Below are 20118 nucleotides of genomic sequence, written 5' to 3'. Positions count from 1 at the left end.
ATTTGTTTCACACATCAAAGTGATTGTATCCAAGATTGTTTATGCTCATTTAGTGTCTGCATGAGCAGTCGAGGTATGTTTTTCTCTTGAAACAGTGAGACTTATTTTTTCGATTGCAGATATGCTAATAACGAATAAATCACAAGTGAAAGAATAGTGTAGTGCATTTTCTTTTTTTTGTTTTCCTATTTTATGTTGAAAATAATAATCCCTAACATCACAGTATGCATATCCGTAAAATAGACTTCTGTGAAGCAGTGTATAGTATTGGTTTATTTTAATTTTATCAGTACTACTGTTGGTTTTTTTTTTTCATTAGTTTAGTTAACTACAATGTCATCCAGGGTTAACATTTCTTGATTCCTAAGCTGTGTTGGTCTCAGGCATGGCACATGAAGAGAGCTAAGCAAATAACTAGTTTTGCTGTTATAGCGTCATATCCTCTGTGACCCTACCCTCTTATAGATTGCCCTTAGCCCCAGAGCTTGCATCTGTTGCAAAATGGATAGTGGCCATCATGGTCTGTCTCGTGTAGGAGGCATAGCATTTTCCCGCGCCATCTGTCATTATGCTGTGAGTGTTATTACTGTATTTGTTTAGACCAGCACCCCCTGTTTGTCTCCTTTATTTTGCTATCCTGAGGAATGGGAGATCCAGAGTCATTCATTTGGCTTAGCGCAGGATTCTGAAGAAAAATCTTTGGCCAGGGGCATCAGTGCTGAGCTGGATCAATAGCTGCTCTCTGGGTCCCCGATCAAAGCCTAACCAATATGCATTACCTTTTCAGGGTTGTTGTCACCACAAGCAATTTAAGGACTAAGCCTGTTGACAGAGCACAGTGTCACTGCACCTTTACCACTGGATCGAGATCAATGTGCTGTTTTTTTTTTTTTTAATCAATATCTTATCAATGTTCCACTGTGTTTATTTGGGACTAACTCTTTCTTCCTTTGGTGTGGATTATAAAACTAATGTTAAAAACGCAGAAAAATAACAATGTTTCCACAAATAGCTAAAACACAGTAGACATGTATGTTTTTCTCCCCCTCAGGTGCTACGTGTGGTGCGCTTGATTAAGATTTCCCCAGCTCTAGAGGACTTTGTGTATAAGATATTTGGTCCAGGTAAAAAACTAGGCAGCCTGGTGGTGTTTACAGCCAGCCTCCTTATCGTCATGTCGGCCATCAGCCTGCAGATGTTCTGCTTTGTGGAAGAGCTTGATCGCTTCACCACATTCCCCAGGGTAAGGAAATACTCATCCTGTCACCAAGAGGGTGTAAATATAAGTAATTTAATTCTGAAAGCTTCTATGGATGGGATCATACCTTTCGTATTTGTTATTTTAGGTGAAATGTGTATGAATGAATCATGACTTAAAAAGTTAAAAAGTCATCCTGGGTCACATTATGATGATGAGTTACATGATGTGTCGACAGATGTGGTACCTCCTTTGATTTCTAAGTGCTCATGAGCTTCTTTCTCTCTCATTAGCCACATCTTTCAACCCTCATGTTTGTTTCTCCCCTCCAACATTTCACTAATCCCAGGCACAGCGGGACATGAGGGGTTGCTCGTAAACAGATGCCACTTGTATGCTGTGTTACCCTTCCTGCTCTCATTTTCTTTCTTTCTTTCCATATTGCTTGTGCCTCACACACCCATATGTATGCGTGCGCGCACACACACACACACACACACACACACACATACATTATAGTTAATGATGTTTGGCTGTCTCTCCGACCTGTTGCTGGGTTTATCTTTATCTGCAGTGACTGGAATGTGGGAGCAGGTGGGATGGGCTGGGTGGGATGGAAGAAGGGGCCACTTTCTGGAGGTGAGATGCTAAGGAGGAGGTGCAGGCTTGCCATTTGACTCCAGGGACCCTACTTTTTTTATCTGACCTCTAACAATTAGATGAGAGGGCAACAGGACAGAGTAAAATATGGCTGTCTCCTCACTTCCTGTCTGTCCAATATTTCAACATCTAGCTAGCACTAGCTAGAGAAGGATAACTCAGAAGGGGTTATGCGCATAAACTGTGTGATATTTGCTCTCCTGTGAAAAGCATGTTTCAAATGTCATATCTGTGTGTTCGTCTGTGTAACGTCTCTGTCTTTCGCTCTCTCTCCTCACTGCTTTTGTTTGTGTACCCTGTTGCCCTTTCTAGCCTTTCGCCTCTCCCTTTCTCTCATCCTGTGCTTCCCTCCCTATAGGCATTCATGTCCATGTTCCAGATCCTAACCCAGGAGGGCTGGGTAGATGTCATGGACCAGACTCTGGTGGCTGTAGGTCATATGTGGGCTCCGGTAGTAGCCATTTACTTCATCCTGTACCATCTGTTCGCTACCTTGGTGAGGAACTTACTGTGCTGTTTCAAATGTAAAAGTCAAATAAGTGGAAGAGACTGTTTTAGCATTTTTGTGAAGCGTTTCTTTAGCCGTTTCAGTGCAGTATTTTATTCAAATTCATATTCTATTATTTTGATCAGTAAAAGCACGTTGGTGAAAGGGGTGGAGAAGGCAAAAAAAAAAGTTTTCTTAATGCATTTAATTAGTGCCCTTCTGTGTTCTCTCAAGTGGCACATCTAATCACAGTTAATCAGACTTGCAGGCGTAAGAAGAGCTGACATTTCAGTGTTTGGCCTACTGATATGGGGAGCATTCACACAGCACAGACATCTCTTGATGACTCACACTCCACCCCAGACAGACATGATGCCTTCTAGAACAGATCAAGCAACAAATGCAATTACTAAGCAGACTTAGCAGACTTTGAAAAAGTTGATAATGACATTAACATATTGTGATGTGTGCAAACACAGCATATGTTCTTATGCACTTGACTCTTGTTGCGTTTTAGATTCTGCTCAGTCTTTTTGTGGCTGTCATCTTGGACAATCTGGAGTTGGATGAAGACTTGAAGAAGCTCAAACAGGTAAGAATTAAGAAATATTTAATATTCCAAAAAATGGACCACTACAAAATGTATTTCTGAATTTTCACCTGAGTACTCGCTTTGGTGGAAAGTTTAAGAGAATTTGGACAGGTTTCATAGAAAAGGTTATTAACAGCTTGGGTATTTTGTATAGTGAAGGAGTGGCCTGCCAATCACCACTTACAGAAAATTCTGTTTCTCTCAAGTTTATTCAACCGGACAGCTAAAATTGCGATATGCATTGCCAGGCTGATCAAAACTATTAAGATTCCACTCTGGTTGTTGCCTTTTGGTGCCCTTAAGTGGTTCTTTTGAGTGACACACTATGTTTTATTATTATTTGTTGAAATATCTTTCCATTTATGTTCCATTTAAGTATAAAACCACTAAGTAATTCAGTAATTTTTAAAAGATATCCGGGCAACTTTCCATGTTGAGTTCCATTTGAATTGTTTCAGTATGATGCAGTTAACAGGAGGACTGTATTCTTTATTATCACCAACTCAGTAGTTTTGTTATCTGACCATTTTCAGGAGAATGGTTGATATGGATTGGTAACCAGTCTAATTTCTTGTATTTTTTGGTGGTATTACTGTCCTAAATACATACCGAGTGCTGATTTGGGATCACCCACATCAGTTAAAGGATATACAGCATCAGCAGACTTTCTGTAGTCGTGGGCACCCAGTGCATTTATTTGAATTTGGAAAGTTTGAATGGATTTGCTATACATAATTTCCTTTTTCTTAATCACTGTACCATGTGGCAAGAAATTAAGGCCAGTATGTATTACAGGACAAAACCTTTCATTCAGTAGACGTATAAACCAGTAAGAACAACATAGCAAAAAATGAAAATATGAAAGAACACGCGCATCAAATGTCATTTAAAAATGGAATTTTATCTCGAGGGGAACTGCCTGTTATTTGCTGCTACATTTTATTTAAAAGCTGAGCACTTTCTGTTGCTACCCTGGGAAGAGTGACAGGGTTATATGTTCCCACACGTGGGCAGGACTCTGAGTAATTTCTTCATTCTCACCTTTTTTGTTTTTTTTCTCTTGAGGTTTGAGTAAGTGGGCAATTAACTTTAATAAAGCAAAACCCTGTGGTGTGAAAAAGCTTGGCACTTAGACACACAAATACACACACAGGGCCTTGGTGCTTGTCTTTGCTCAACGGGTGAACCCGTTTCTGTCATTAAATGCAAATGAAGTGCAGTTGCAGATGAACCTCTATGCGGAAATTGTCTTTTGAATGGTCACAGAGAGAGGATTGCCTAAAACGAAAGCCCTGGTTAGTTTACGTTGGTGGGCAGCCATATAATACTTTTACATAAATCAATTAAACTTTAAGCTTACTGATATGAACAGGTTTGCACACACACACACACGCATGCTTACATAAATGTTGTGCACTCATAGCCGACTGACAGGTCTCAGCTTGCCTGGGCAGGTTATTTCCCACACACAGCTGAGTGATTAGGTGCAGTGACTGTAAAATTGCCTATTTTACAGGTGCTTCAATCACTGATTCGGAGACTGGCTATAAATAGATCACAGATTGTGATCACTCTCCCACAAGAGAAAGCTTCTGCAAACATTTGGCAAAAGCCCAATGACATGGCCCACCTTGCTATATAAGAAGTATACACGTGGGCTGTTAAGGATGAGAAACCAATTACAGTGTATGTGATGAATCATTTTTGCCTGCTGTTTGATGAATGGCTTCACTGAGTTGCTAATGTTTGTTATTTGTCCTTAATGTGAGCATGGCAAGCTCTTTAAAGAAGAAAAAAAATAACCATGTACAGAAAATACTATCACCTAATGCATCTCCTTTTATCTCAAATACGGTTTTTGCTTAGTAAGCGTTATGGGTATGAGATGGATATCAATCAATATTTAGGTTGAGAGTCTGACACACAAAACCCATGTGTGTATTATCCCCCCTGAGGCATTTTTAATGCTTTCTTCTTCACAGTCGGCCGAACACAGACAGTTGCTGTGTTCAAATTAATTGGAAATAATGGAATGACAAATTGAAACTGAATAAACTATTCAAAAAGCAAGTTCATGCAAATCATATAATTTTGTCTGGGTACTATTTGAAGTGAAATAATGGATGGTGTGTGTGTGTGTGTGTGTGTGTGTGTGTGTGTGTGTGTGTGTGTGTGTGTGTGTGTGTGTGTGTGTGTGTGTGTGTGTGTGTGTGTGTGTGTGTGTGTGTGTGTGTGTGTGTGTGTGTGTGTGTGTGTGTGTGTGTGTGTGTGTGTGTGTGTGTGTGTGTGTGTGTGTGTGTGTGTGTGTGTGCTTGGTGAAAAGCGGGGGATGCTATACATAATTTGACAATACAAGGAATAATGTAAACAGTTACATTGTTGGTGGCATAATTAGACTAAATGAGCTAAACACAGTCCCATTCATTGTCATACTGAATGTTGAATTTATAACATGGAGAAAATGTTTTTAAGAGTACTACGTGACAGTTCATCTTGCCTCAACATCCCACACTCTGTCATGCTCCATGTGTATCAGAAGTATCAGTAGGAAAACCAGTCAAACATGTCAGCTCCCCTTCCACGCCATTGTATTTTGCCTCTACCCATGAAAGACTTGAAGCATAGAAGACGTGTGCGGTTGCAGGTGTGCCATCAATTTCTTTATGTGTGTGTATGGTGTGTGCGTGTCACATTAAAAGGAAAATGCGCAGCCAGGCTTTGAGTGATAAGGCCTGACCGCACCGGCAGCGCAATTATGCATGATGATGGTGAACCATTCTTCAAATGATTTTCTATATGTGTTAAGTCACTGCCAATGTCATGTTCTATGGGACATAAATCATGCTCTTGTTACTCAGTATCTTCTGACTTTAACATAAAGTAATGACCTGATCTGCATAATTAAGTTATTCTAGTGGACTGAATACTTCTTACAGATCCCCTTATACAGAATTAAAACTGTTACTGTCGAGCCCTGGAATATGTTACAGCAGTATCCGTGGATGAATATAGAAAGGGAAATACCTGAGTGAGTCATAATGTATAAAGAACTATACATCTTAGAGGCCAAATAGTCTGTTTGGCTGCAGTTAAGTAGAGAATCACCTTATGACTCAGAGCTCAAAATAGAACTGATATTGTTGTGAAAGTACAGCCACTGTGACAGCCTGCAACATAAACGCACAACTTCTATAGGTCATATAAGCTTGCTTCGGCCAAAATGAAAGGCGCCAGCTTTAACCTTTTCAACTTAATAAAGTTTGTAATGTTAGAGCGCCAACCCACCTGCAAATATTTGCTTAATTATTGCCTTCATCTGTGCTCAGTGGAGTATTAATGAAGCATATCAACATGGATAGAGTTACAAGGCAATATTTTTTGGATGTCGTTTTCAGGGAAGGTTTACGTTTCCACCTGTCACTCTTTGCATATAAGCTCCTCTACTTCGATGAATGTCACCAGAGCTGTGTGTGTGTGTGTGTGTGTGTGTGTGTGTGTGTGTGTGTGTGTGTGTGTGTGTGTGTGTGTGTGTGTGTGTGTGTGTGTGTGTGTGTGTGTGTGTGTGTGTGTGTGTGTGTGTGTGTGTGTGTGTGTGTGTGTGTGTGTGTGTGTGTGTGTGTGTGTGTGTGTGTGTGTGTGTGTGTGTGTGTGTGTGTGTGTGTGTGTGTGTGTGTGTGTGTGTGAAGCATCAGCACTACTGTGTCTGCCCATGTCTGCTGATTTGATGATTATATAATCAATAAGGCATGTAGCCAAAAACATCTGTCATCATTTGTATGCTGATTGCAGCCCTGCCTTTCAGGTGAATGACTTACATCTCTCAACCTCGACAGACCATTTGTCTTATTTTATTTTGGGTTTTTTTTTCATCCAAGAGTCAGAGCTTGAAATGTTAAGAGAAGCACAAAGACTTGTGGGTAGCGTTGCTGTGATCAAGCAGATCATTGCTAGCTTGCAGTGCTGTAATATATGGTTGCTTTAGTGTTGATTGATGTGAGCTGTTGGAAAGTGAAACAGAGTCCATGCATTGTAATCACAGCCTGAGAACATGAATTTAAGTTATTTGCTTTCAACACACAAGCATGTGCATGTGCATACACACTCACGTGTACCTACACATAAAAGTGATCATTAATAATTAGGGAAGTAAGAGTAAGATGTGATGCAGCTAATGGTTTATTCTACCATACGGATGAGCCAAGAGTACAGAAGAAGTAGGGATTTCTTAATGGCAAACAAACTTACACACACAGACACGCACACACACACACACACACACACACACACACACAGATATATGCATGTGTGCACTAGTGCATGCTCCACTCATCAATGTTGATTAGGATAATGCATTTATTGCGTGAAATTAGGTTTGCTAGACATTTTTAATGAAATGAAGCCTGGGACAGGAGAAAGTTAGACAGCAGAGGAAAGCAGAAGTGAAGGGAGGAAGTAGACACCCCCCTCTCCACACGCACACACACACACGCACACACACACACACACACACACACACACACACACACACACACACACACACACGCACACATATATCAGCCTCCCAGGTGTGTTTCTGTTTAAAGCTGATGTCAATCTTGGGAAAGTGCCAAACTTCTCATAAAATGTCATTTTTAAAACATTTATAGTGTGCTTAGATAGCACAGTCAGAATTAATGTTTCAGAATTAAGAATTAAATTTTCCCAAACGTTTAAGCGTAATTTATTTAGCAGGTAGCAGGTAAACCTAGCCATTTTTCTCAGCAAAAAGCGGTTTAAGAGTCAAATGAATTACATTCATTAAAGCGTTACTGTGAAGATTTAAAAGTCAGATGCCACCAAAGTAATGGCAGCTTCTTTACATCCCTACAAATGGAATTAGTTAATACCTAAAGAATGTGTTTTGAGCTTTCTGGCTAACTTAAATAACAGGTTAGGAATGGAAGTGAGTCATGTATGCTAGACAGCAACTTTGAAATGCCATATTCATTGAAGTGAAGAGGGTGACATTTTTACTTTCTTCTCATTAGTCTTTGTTTTTTATAAATTCAGGAAATGTTTTTTTCTTTTTTTTTTTGTATTAATTTGCAATGTAACCTCAGGCATATATCTAAAAAGTGGCACCCAGAAACACAGTTTGTCAATAACAGGAAGACACGATTGGGCCAATAGCTGCATGTGAGTTGAAAAACAAGATTGTCTATTGGATGTTGTTGCTGCCCATTATTAGTCTACCTTCATCAGTGGTGTCACAGGTCAGTGGGCTTTGTGATGGAAGAGACTGATGGTCCAACTACATCCTACAAATCATTCCTGCCCACAGAGCAATGTCTGCACGACCAAGGGGAGGTGCAGGGACAGGAAAAAAAGGTTTATCCTGTATCGATAGATATCACCCAAATGGAAAAAGGTGTTTACCCCTAAGGGTAGTGATGGCGATGATAATATGTGTTTGTGTCTGAGTGTATCTCTGTGTGTGTATGGGTCTGAATTGCCAGCAGCGAATCTCTGTTTGCAGTTTTGCGTACACACTCATTTTTGCCTTTGTGTGTGTTTGTTTGAAAGCGGTTATGTCTGGCAATCAAACAGGTCCTCAGGGCAGGCAGATGAGTCATGAGGGACACATTTAGGACAATGATAAACGGACCAAGAAGAAAGCAAGTCAAAGAGCGAGAAAAGCTAAAAGCATAGCAACCTTGCCTTCTGTTTACGTAGTGCATGCAGACAAACCGACATTTGAATACTTAGCACATTGAGCTCTGGGACCTCTCACTCTGTCCTAAGACATTTTCTCTTAGTCTCTTTCAAAGTCTGCCAGATTCTTGTGAGCAAAGAGGACACGGTGTAGCTGTGTAAATGGTCAGCCTGTAGCGATTCACTATGTGCTCTACGGGCACAGATATGCAGTCATCCTCTCTGTTGAGATTTTGTTCTGAATGTACCGTATTTTTCGGATTATAAGTCGCAGTTCTTTTTATAGTTTGGCCGGGGGTGCGACTTATACTCTGGAGCGACTTATGTGTGAAATTATTAACACATTACCGTAAAATATCAAATAATAGCCATCTCCGTCTAGTAAGAGACTAGGTGTATATCAGCAATCGTCACACACACACATCAACCAATCAAAATTCGAATCCGAAAAATACGGTAACCAAAATGAAGATCCTGCGTAATAACATGTTAATTTCAATGTTTCTGTGGTTGCTTTAAGGTCACGTTTAACTGTTTCTTATGACCAGAAAATAGAAACAGATATGACCTACAGTATTTAGCACCCTGAGCATAGGTACCTGGAGTCACACACTGTATTATACACAGGCAACGGCTTTGTGACAGGTCTATTTTTAGACTAGAGCTTGATCGATAAGGTGGCCAGGCCAGTTTCCAATGTTAGCTGATATTGGGATATTGCAGATATCAGCATGGGTCAAATGGTGAGGAGCAGAAACATGTGTTTGAGATAATTATATTTTACAAATAACATAAAATGACCTTTTCCTCCCACCAGAAATCTGTGTGTGTGTTTTTCCATGAGACTAATCAATTCACATATTACATATCTTGGTCAAGGTTCTGAAAAGAGCTACTTAAATGCACCCTTAACCCTGCTGCAGTAATGTACACTTTACTCTAGGGTATGGTCTGTACACCATGGCATCACTGTTGGGTGTGATTACAGGAGAAACAGACTTGAATCTCAACCAGTGTGCCCACTGAAACTGATTAAGTTGGTCTTTAACAAACAAATTTAACTTAAAGGACCACTTATTACCTTGGGGTATCTCTATTAGTCTGTAGTATGTCATACGGACAACTTTATTAACAACAATATCTGTATCTGATGGCTGACACCCATAGTTTCAGCAGGAGGATGTTTTGGGCGGCAAGTTTGCAACAATAAATTCACAAAAATAACTGTACACTTCTGAATTCAAGTTCTTCTCTTTCACTTATCTAAGACCTATCCTGCCTTGTTGTTGAAACACTTTATTCAAACGCAAAAAACAAAATAAAACTCCCCAAAACCATCTTGGTTTGCACTGTTCTTCAGAGGTAGCTCCAAAAAAAACAACCAATGTATTCAGACAGTTGCTGAGAGCTGATATATTAGTCCATTCCTCCTACCCTTTATCCGTCCCAAAAATACATTATTAGTTAGGCTCTATTTTAGCGGGAAGATAAGATGAACCCATCAAAGCTAAGCAATTTACAACATGTTCTCACACGAATGCACTCCTTTAATTTCCTACTCCAGCCATGCTCCTTAGAATTTTTGTCATTTTTTCTTGTCAATTTATTCAAGGTGTGACAATCGGATCCATTGTACTACTTGATTTTTGTACTCAGTAGCCTCTGGCCTTGATTTATTTGATTTTAGACCCACAATGGCCTTTGGAAAGGATCTCTGCTGCACACGCTGAAGCTAATTGTTGTAAATTTTCTGTGTGGGGTTCAGTTAAAATCTTCAGAAATGATAAACTGGCCTGCCCTGCTTCATAGGTTGTACCATCTAACCATACTGCCATCTAGTGCAAGGTCTACACATGCAACATTTGAATTATGGTTTGATGTTGCTCAAGAATTTATGGAGCAGACAAATTGTTCTGTTATTGTTATGCACATTACAAATTTAAAAACCTGAACGTGTGTGTGCGTGCGTGCGTGCGTGTGTGTGTGTGTGTGTGTGTGTGTGTGTGTGTGTGTGTGTGTGTGTGTATAATTGTGTGCCTCTTTGTGCCTTAGAGGTCTATGTGGGCATCAGTCATGGTATGATGGATGATGATGGATGACTTCTCCCTCAGATCCCCAATTTATTATCACTTTAACAGACATTGTTGCTCACTACTAGATGAACATCCTTAAAGAAACAGTACGGGGAGTTCCACACGCCAGAGACAGAGGTTGTGATGTGGCACAGAGGTAATCAGATTGCTTCTCCCAGTGTGTCAGGCATGTCAAAGCTTGTGTGGAGAGAAGCATGGCAGTGACAGTGTGTGGCTGTCAGTTAAGTTGCGCCTGTCCTCTTGTTCCGAATTTGTCAGTTGAACCGAGTATGATCCGGCACCAACTGTGAGAGATCAAACGGGAGGAGAGGGAGGTGGGTGAGGGAGATGGAGTGAGAGATAAAGATGGAGGAACAGATAAACACATGGGGAGGCAAAAAAAGATGGGAGAACAGAGACGGAAGATGGATGTTTGCTTGGGGTATAAATGAGGTTTAGGATGAATAGTCACTGTTCCACAGCTGTGACACAAACATACAGTGTCACCATGGTAATAGTGACACAATTAGGGCTCTTCTCTCCAAATCACAACTGATTCTTCTCAATATCGATATGTTCATGTGTGCACATGTGGAGTGGCATGTTTTCACATGTGCAACCTGTCTTCTCCCTGCTACAGCCCAGTATTTCAGAAGGCTCTCACCTTTGAATATTCATTTTATTAAGGAGGATTTAGTTTGATCAAATGCATTATGGAGTGACTGTTTTATGGCTTCCCATCATAATTTCATTATTTATGAGTTAAACTAAAAGCCTGTCCTCCATTTACGTGAATTAATGGGCCAAGGACTTATTTGGGGATTTAGTGGAGGAGAAGAAAGGCGAATAAGACAGAGTGAGCAGAGAACAGAAAAGCGTACTCCTTGGAGAATCCCAATACAATGTGTTCTTATCTTTTGAATGTCACCTTCAGTTTTCTATTGGAAGACACTGCAGGCACTGTGCCATGTCTCCGGCATGTTCTAAAACTAGCATGAACACAGACAATGACACACACACATATACTGTACACACATACACACATGCGCGCACACACACACACACACACACACACACACACACATAGTTCATGTTATTTAATTTGTAATGTGCATAACAATAACAGAAGTAGTCGCATTGAAAACCTAGAACCTCAGGCCCCCTCCAACAATGCCCATTAAATAACTCGAAAATAAAATCATGTAAGTAAAAGCAAAATCTGAAACCATGACAAAACATAGTGCAAAGAAGACACAGGGCCAATATATATATATATATATATACACTGGAGATCAAAATTAGAAATACTGTTTATTTTTATCGTTCAGAATTTGATAGAATGTCTGCTGTGGCTTTACCACTGCTCTACTAGCATGTTTTTTTTTTAAACAATCAAGGCACTTACACAAAAACCTTCACTACGTGACTACTTCACCACTATTGTGTCAGAAGCCTGTGAATGTTCTCATTTGTCCAGGTCTTCGTTATCCCCTGAGCAATTTCAGTCTAAAGCAACTGGACTTGGTTATTTGTCTAGGAAGACGTTTCAGCTCTCATCCAAGAGGCTTCCTCAGTTCATGTACGCATCTTACCAGGCTGGGACTGGTCCAACTAACTGGTGTGGAGATGCAGGTATTTAACCTCTCAGAAGGCCGATGCTGTCACTGGAACCCTTGGTGCTACAAGTGCCAATGACCGTCGTTAGAGTGACAGTCCTTGGTGGGAAGTTCACAGTTCTCAGTGTACATGGCTTGAACCCTAACCACTAGGCTAAGGATAACCTCACAAGAGCTGGACCTAAAGGTCCATTAATACTGTATTGATATCCGCAGTTGTTTTGGGTGTTGGAGGTAGCTATTAGAGGTTTACAGGCTGTGTGGCTTTACAGCAGCTCCCCTGCATGGCTCATTACCCAGCTAATGAGTGGAGAGGGTGACCCTGCTAACTCGCTCTCAGCTCTTCCACCTCTGGGTATTACAGCTCGACTGGTCCAAGGCTGGAGGAACCCAACCAAGACTGTGAGGGAATGTGCAGTGCAAATAGGTCACCAGTAGTATATATGATAGGGACCACACATGAGATTTCTAGGTATATATTTTTCTTATGCTGTGCCTATAAGTACCTACCCTGCTGAATGGTGGCTTAAGCAGGAAGTAATCTGTGTAGGTTGTGAATATGCAGTATATGATCACACATACACACATTCTCACACATACACATCAGTTGTTGTTATTGTTATTGAATGGTAGGCGCTGATGTCTGAATGGGAAAATGCATGTGACTGTATGTACATCATCCCACTGACACTTAGAGAGTGTGTGTGGGCAGCAGTTTTGTGGGCGGCTATTCATCATTTCCCTATTGTTCCACTGGCTAGTCTCAAAGATATTTATTGTCTATGTTTGCATATCTCTGAGGCACTTTCACAGGACTGATCAGAGAGTTCAGAGGAATTACACAGTGGGGAAACGAGCATCCACATGCCAGTCAGTCTATAACTACTGCTCTTTATGAAGGCTTATGCTAAAATGCTCAAATGGCGAGAATGCCTGAGAAAGATGAACGATTTTGACTGTATTTTTTGTACTGCCATATCAGTGGATTCGCACCATATCAGTGGATTCGCAGTTGTTTGTGTGCACTTGGAGGATCAGTTGTAAAAGGGATATGAGGCTAATATTCAACCTTTTGCTGCCTGTAGTGTTCTGTGTGTTTACTCTAAGGGAAGCTTGAAAAGTAAGACTAAAGGTGCACATAAGGGTCAAACCAGATGGGTTAGTCGTTGAGCCAAGTGTAGCTGTTATCATTCTGTCAGCATAGAGATGTCATGGATGGAACTTAACTGGTCCTGCAGCTGAGGAATCAAGCTGTCATGACAGTTTGAGTATTGTGTATGTTGTCTTACTTTTATTATATGGAGGTATTCATTCTGAACACAATTGTAAGTAGTGTCATTATGCAGGTGTTTAATGTCTCAATCCACACTGCATTAGACTCTTCAGCTTCTTGTCTGTGCTATCGCTAGGACTGAATTTGGTCTTATGCTTATGGTCAGCATTAGCTTTTCTTCCTCTCTCAGCGTTGGTCAGGAAAACTGTAGAAATCTTTGACGGAGTGCTCCATAGCCCAGCCGAGCCTGATATTGGCTTGAATGGAATGAAAGCAGTGGCAGGTCACCTGAATGGGTCTCAAGGCAAAACGCATTAGTCTCGGCTCCATTGTTGCACCATCATACACTAAATCTCCTCTGTGGCAAGTGAAGCAGTAGTTTTGATTAATCAACCATTCACTGTAACACAGAGGCATTTTCTCACACACATGCATACACACCTACACACACACACACACACACACACACACACACACACACACACACACACACTGATGAATAGTACTTATCCTTTAACACTTAAACCGGGAATAACTGATTTTTGGTCACACAATTCATATGGGAAGGCAAAGTTGTCTTATCACACATCTAGCAGATACAGAGCAACATTAGCAGTCATTTGGAGCCTTGTTTGTATCCCCCTGGCACATGTCAGTCCAATACAATCTCCTAGTGGGTTAGTTTTCACTACAGAATAGATTTTTTTCAAGTGTTCTATTCCTGAGCTCTTGGATGTCCATGAGTGCTTTATTCATCCTCTGTATTGACCAGACTGAAGGTCAAATGTGTTAGCATGAACAGTTAATGATCTCTGGCAACTTATAGCGCACCTTCTCACCAGGTAAATCTTTTACACAACAGCCTTCAGGGTAAATATATGTTTGGGACTGTAGCAGACAAACACTTCTTACATTGGCTTCCTCTACATTTTCGGTATAAGGTGTCATAGCTATCCCCCTAAAAAATATAAACTTAATGGTCCATGGTATAGTGGATTCCGATTGTTTTTTCCCAGAGTAAATTGGAATTAAATTCAGTCCATCCTTTGCTTATTTAATTCCACAGCCGGTGGGTCCCCAGCATATAAATAAATAAACATATAAATTGAATTACATGAACAAGTGTGCATCGCTCACATTACGCTAGTCGGTTTATGAGAAGAAGCATTTAAAATAAGTTATTTTTGAATGTCCAGTCTGTTCCTCTTCATTCAGATCTCTTTGTTCCTCTTTTGGGTAAATAGAAAGTAAAGAACAATAGAAGAGCAGTGGGGGTAGGAGGCAATGAACAGATTTGAAGTTGAAACTAAGATTTCTGAGACTGGAGCATCCTTATATAAATAGTTGTGGGTAGATGATCACTGTGACGGGGGAGAACACATTTTTCTGAGAGGGGGAGATGAACACAGAGCAACAAATAACAGTACATGGCACAGAAAGTTGCTTTAATGGGATACTGCTGCAGATAAGGGTGTAGAGCCTTAGATAAACTGTACATCTCGCTGAGTTTGCCCAATTGATTAGGACCTTTGGGAGCAGTATGGTCCATATTAATTCCGCACTGTGTGTGCATGTGTATGTGTGGGTTTGTGAAATGTTGTTTGTGTGTGTTCTGCTTGCTGATAATTCTGCAAACAAATGTACTGTACAGGTACTATTTGAGATGACTGCAGCACTTTCTGAAAGTTTCACCCAGAAAACTGCAGCACTAGAAAGAAGCTCACTGTTTTGCTCAACACATTTTATTTTCAATCATTTAAGTGCTCAAGCAGATGCCGTATACAGTGTTGTGTTGTTTATTGCTTTAGGCCTTTGTAGATCCACAATCCACATGTCTATTCAAAATCGTCAAGTTTTGTCTCAGACTTATTTTTCCATACATTTCCTTCTGACTACTTCTCTCTTTTACTTATTTTATCTCATGCTCAGCCTCGCTCTGTCACTGCCTCTTTCTACCCTGTGTCTATCTTGGGGGACATGATATAGATAGAAAGCCTAGGCAAGCAAAATGCTTGTACCTAATGCCGTCTTCACAGTATCACTCACAGTTCACCCACTCAGAGTGAAGAAGCTTCCACATTTTAGTCTGCTAGAAAAAGAAAATGAAAATACAGATTTCCATTCCTTTTTTTGTCAGGGCTCTCCTTCCCCCGGCTGTTATCCCTATATACGAGGGGCTGTTTCATTCATTTGAGAGCTCCCAGCCAGAGAGGCGCAGACAAAAATACCAATACACGTGAAACAGCGTGAAGGGACGTTTGCATTGCTAGACAGACAGACAGACAGCATGACTGACAGAGAAACAATCACCAAGCCCAGTCAATATGTTTCACAGTGGTTTCCTGCTCCGAATGATAAGCTGCCATTCACCGTTGCTCCAAATGCAGATCACTGCCAAGCCTAATCTGCAATGCATCAGGGGTTATCTCCAGGCACCCAGACAGAGAATACCTGCAAGGGAATTTCAATCAGCCTCCCTCATATGTAATTAAATGGAAATAATTGGTTTCATTCCTTTTGTCATCTTTTTATTTTGCCAGCCTGTGCCACAGTGCTAGGAGGGCACACATGCACATTATTCTGTCGCTTCCTTTTCTTTTTACCATTAACCACTCCAAAGTAATCTTTCCTTTTTCTTTTGTTGCATTCTCCATTCTTTTCTAAAAGTAAGTGGGATCTCATCCTAAATGTGGTTGTCTGTACTGTATGTGGTGTGTGTGTTGTAGGTAAGTGTGTTGCTGCCATCATCAGGCAGAAACATAAAGCTGCACTCATACGTCCTTAATAAAACCTCTACATTTCACAGTTGTCTCTTGCAATAGCAAGCTTAGTCTGGTGTTTTTTTCCCATAAATACAGGGAGAACTTTGTGCAGTTCTTAAAATCCCTAGACTTTTCAAACCCAAACCATAGTAACAGTGTCCCTCTTCCCCTTTGCATTTTTAATCTCTCGCTTCTTCATTCCCATCAAGTGTCCGACTTTTCCTCTTTTACCATATTTTATCTTGCTCTGCCATTCTGCGGCTGAACTGGTTCTTTTGCCAACTCCTTTAGCTCAAGCAAAGCGAAGCCAACGCTGACACCAAAGAGAAGCTCCCTCTACGACTCAGGATCTTTGAGAAGTTCCCCAACAGGCCACAGATGGTGAAGATCTCCAAGCTCCCATCAGATTTCACCGTGCCCAGGATCAGGTACAGAGTCACAGCTAGACACACACCAATCTCAGAAGCCAATCCCTATAGACAGATAACTCAACATGATTGAAAGCTGATGATGATTAAAATTGCATGTCAGTCAATGCGTTCCTGACTGTTTTCCGGCATGAAACCAAAACTCGCTCAAATTTGATTGGTCAATACGACTCAGACTACAAAGCGACTATAAAACAGTAACAAGATTACTTCAGATACCAATATCTTGTCCCATTGCCTGCAGATGATGCATTCATGTACGTTTATATAGATTAGGCAACACCAAGTTGATTCATACAACATATTTTTTTAAATATATCATATGTTTATAGGCCTAAATGTCTGTTTTGCTGCTAAGAATCACATTGCAATATAACACATAGTGTGATCTCCACTCAGTTTCAGTAAACTGTTCCAAAAACAAGCTAGACAGGCACATGTTATTTTGACATGTAGTCAAAATAATCTTTGGTACGAACTGTTGTAAGTGAACCATTTTATTTTTCAAGCGCCGCTAAGAATGAAGAAGAACTGGGTCATCAACATGAGTGAAAATATCTTCCAAACCCAAACAGACCACATTAAGGAAAAGAACACTGTTTTATTGAGTAGTTGTTTTCTAGTTTATTGCTTGAACAGCAAAACAACAAGCACTTGAGATGAAAACCTTAAAGTATTGCCAGTATTTCCTACGGTACTGACATGATTTTAGGAAATGACCGGAGAAAAATATTTCAGATTTGCTCCTAGAGGATAGTAACCAATAATATTATGCAAAAAAATGTTGTACCTATAGTAGTATGCAGTTTTTAGCTGGAGAGATGCACTAAATCCAATACAGTGGACCTCATAATCAATTTTATAATTTAGTTGCTGATTAGTGCACAGCTGGGTGCTTCGCTCCCCCAGAAATCCCCCTCTACAGCCCATCTGCCAGGCTGCTGCAGCAAGAGCTTCCACTGAAAATGTTTGTAGCTGAATTTGCACCAAGATGGTTTGGTTTTATAATGCAATTGTGATTATTTCTTCTATTTTTAATATGGAGCTCATCGGAAAGAGCCATGCATTACACTTCATCACGTTTGTGGGTGCGTGTGCCGTTTGTTGTACACTCTAGGGAGAGTTTTATGAAGCAGTTCATTGATCGTCAGCAGCAGGACACCAGTTGTTTGTTCCGGCGTCTCCCCTCCGCATCATCCTCCTCCTGCGACCACTCAAAACGCTCAGCTATTGAAGACAACAAGTATATCGACCAAAAGGTATTTTCACACACTCAAACTCTACTTTCACACACAGAAAGGCATTCAAGAGTGATAACTCCATTTTAGTTGCTATATATACTGAAGATAAACCAATAAGACGCACTGAGAAAGAACAGCAGCAGTAGCAATTAGGACCTAATGTTCACCGTTGTGTGCATGGTGTGCTTTTGGATGGTACTCTACATTTAACAAACTACCAGCTAATGGACTCTCACTATGTGCTCTCTCAGCTTCGCAGGTCAATATTTAGTATCCGAGCTCGTAACCTCCTGGAAAAAGAAAACACTATCAATAAAATTCTGCGGTAAGACACATCAACAATAGCCCAACAAGCAAGTGAAGTCTAGGTTATAAGTGAGATCAATTTGGTCTCATAGTTTTTTTTACATTTTAGTGAATATATTTCAGTCTGTATTTAAGCTTAATTGGATTTAGTTTATAGTTTTTTAACATCTTAGTGATTATATTGCAGTGTGTATGTAAGCTTAATGTGGTTATGTTTACAGTTTTTAACAACAGTTTAGTGACTGCATTCCAGTGTGTATGTAAGCTAAATTTGGTTTAGTTTATAATTTTTTAACAACATTTTAGTGTATGAGTGTATGAAGGGAGCATTTTAATGATTTTTCTTGCAGAAAATATAATTGCTGCTGAAATGCTGCTGAAGAATAGTTATACCTGTATGTGACCCAGGTGTCTATAAAAAAAAAATAATTTTTAAATAAAATAATAATTTGTGAGCATATATGATGTACCACTGCTCTAACAGCACTCTCTGGCATTGTCCATGCCTCCCTCTCTATGTCACACACATGCAAAGACGTACAGAGACCCACTTCAGACTCATTTACTGTTGCGATGAAGTAAATGGATAATTTGCTGTTCAGCATGGCAGAGTTGGCACTAAGTGTAGATTAGCTTGCCAGCACTGTGTCCAATCTGGCTCACCCCCTCCCTTATTCAGTGAGTCCGATAGATAGACAGCATATCACTAGTCATAACACGTTCTGTCTGGCCTGCCATCTTCCACACAAACACACAATTAGTCTCACAGTCACACCAACTTAGGCAGACATACACACTGTCCAGCATACGTAAGCACTCATGCATACTTACTGCCAATAATCGCTCAAAAGTCTCCGTAAATTATCAAAGTACACACACTGCCAGTGCCCATTGTCATTAGCCCTGTTCTGGTACATGACTTTGCTTTTAGCCAGAACAGACAGAAATGCCCACACACACTCACACTGGCTAATGTAATGATTGGAACCCGTTTCAAAATAAGTCTGGATCTCCACTCTTAAGAGCACAGAATGACGAAGCTCGTTAGGCAGGGAAATGGACCAAATCCAGCTGTGTTGTTGTTGCCAACTGGTGATATATTTTTAATCTTCATTATAGTGATCACAAGGAGAGAGAAAACATGTTTATGTTTCACAGGGCTTGTACCAGACAGCGTATGCTAAGTGGATCCTTTGAAGGCCAGCCAGCCAAAGAACGCTCCATTCTCAGTGTCCAGCATCATATACGGCAGGAGCGCAGGTCTGACCGCACACATATATACAGAAATACAAACAAGTTCAATTGCACTCAACTGTACATTGTCATAGTCTGCTCTTTGTATCTGCAGATCTCTGAGACATGGTTCCACGAGTCAGAGGATCAGTCGAGGGAAGTCACTGGAGACGCTCACACAGGATGTGAGCACACAGACTCACACCAATACTGACAAACACATTGTACTGTGTGTTTGTTTGTTCTCAGAATAGCTGTTCTCAGACAAGGCTTTCGTTGTTTATGTATTCCACCAGTATTCCTTAAAACATCTAGGAAATACAAAACCAGAAATTATGCAAAAATGTAGCTTATGTAACTTAATTCTATCTTCTCTTTCCCCAGCATTCCAGCACAGTACGCTATCGTAACGCACAGAGAGAGGACAGTGAGATCAAGATGATCCAAGAAAAGAAAGAACAAGCAGAGATGAAAAGGTATTCACACACACAAGCTGAACCAATATCAGCCTGTTAGGTACGCTGCCAAAAAGAAGTGTATGTCGTAGACAACGTTCAGT

At 40.5% G+C, this 20118-nt stretch overlaps 1 protein-coding gene across 3 annotated transcripts in view; it reads left to right on the top strand.

Annotated features, from left to right (window-relative positions):
- nalcn (sodium leak channel, non-selective) overlaps positions 1-20118 on the top strand; it is a gene marked incomplete at both ends in the record, with an annotated part of 58819 nt that overhangs the window by 26607 nt on the left and 12094 nt on the right. For all 3 annotated transcript variants that reach the window (XM_083921493.1, XM_083921492.1, XM_083921494.1), the window contains 9 exons: positions 1052-1243; positions 2217-2354; positions 2863-2937; positions 16643-16779; positions 17897-18038; positions 18272-18345; positions 19485-19586; positions 19675-19744; positions 19944-20035. In XM_083921493.1, the coding sequence (XP_083777619.1) occupies positions 1052-1243; positions 2217-2354; positions 2863-2937; positions 16643-16779; positions 17897-18038; positions 18272-18345; positions 19485-19586; positions 19675-19744; positions 19944-20035 (1022 nt within the window). The remainder of the gene's footprint in view (positions 1-1051; positions 1244-2216; positions 2355-2862; positions 2938-16642; positions 16780-17896; positions 18039-18271; positions 18346-19484; positions 19587-19674; positions 19745-19943; positions 20036-20118) is intronic.

The sequence above is a fragment of the Echiichthys vipera genome, assembly GCF_963691815.1.
Source record: "Echiichthys vipera genome assembly, chromosome: 10".
In the NCBI taxonomy this organism is placed as follows: domain Eukaryota; kingdom Metazoa; phylum Chordata; class Actinopteri; order Perciformes; family Trachinidae; genus Echiichthys; species Echiichthys vipera.
Note: the sequence above shows the minus strand (reverse complement) of the source record. Positions and strands in the feature narration are given on the sequence as shown.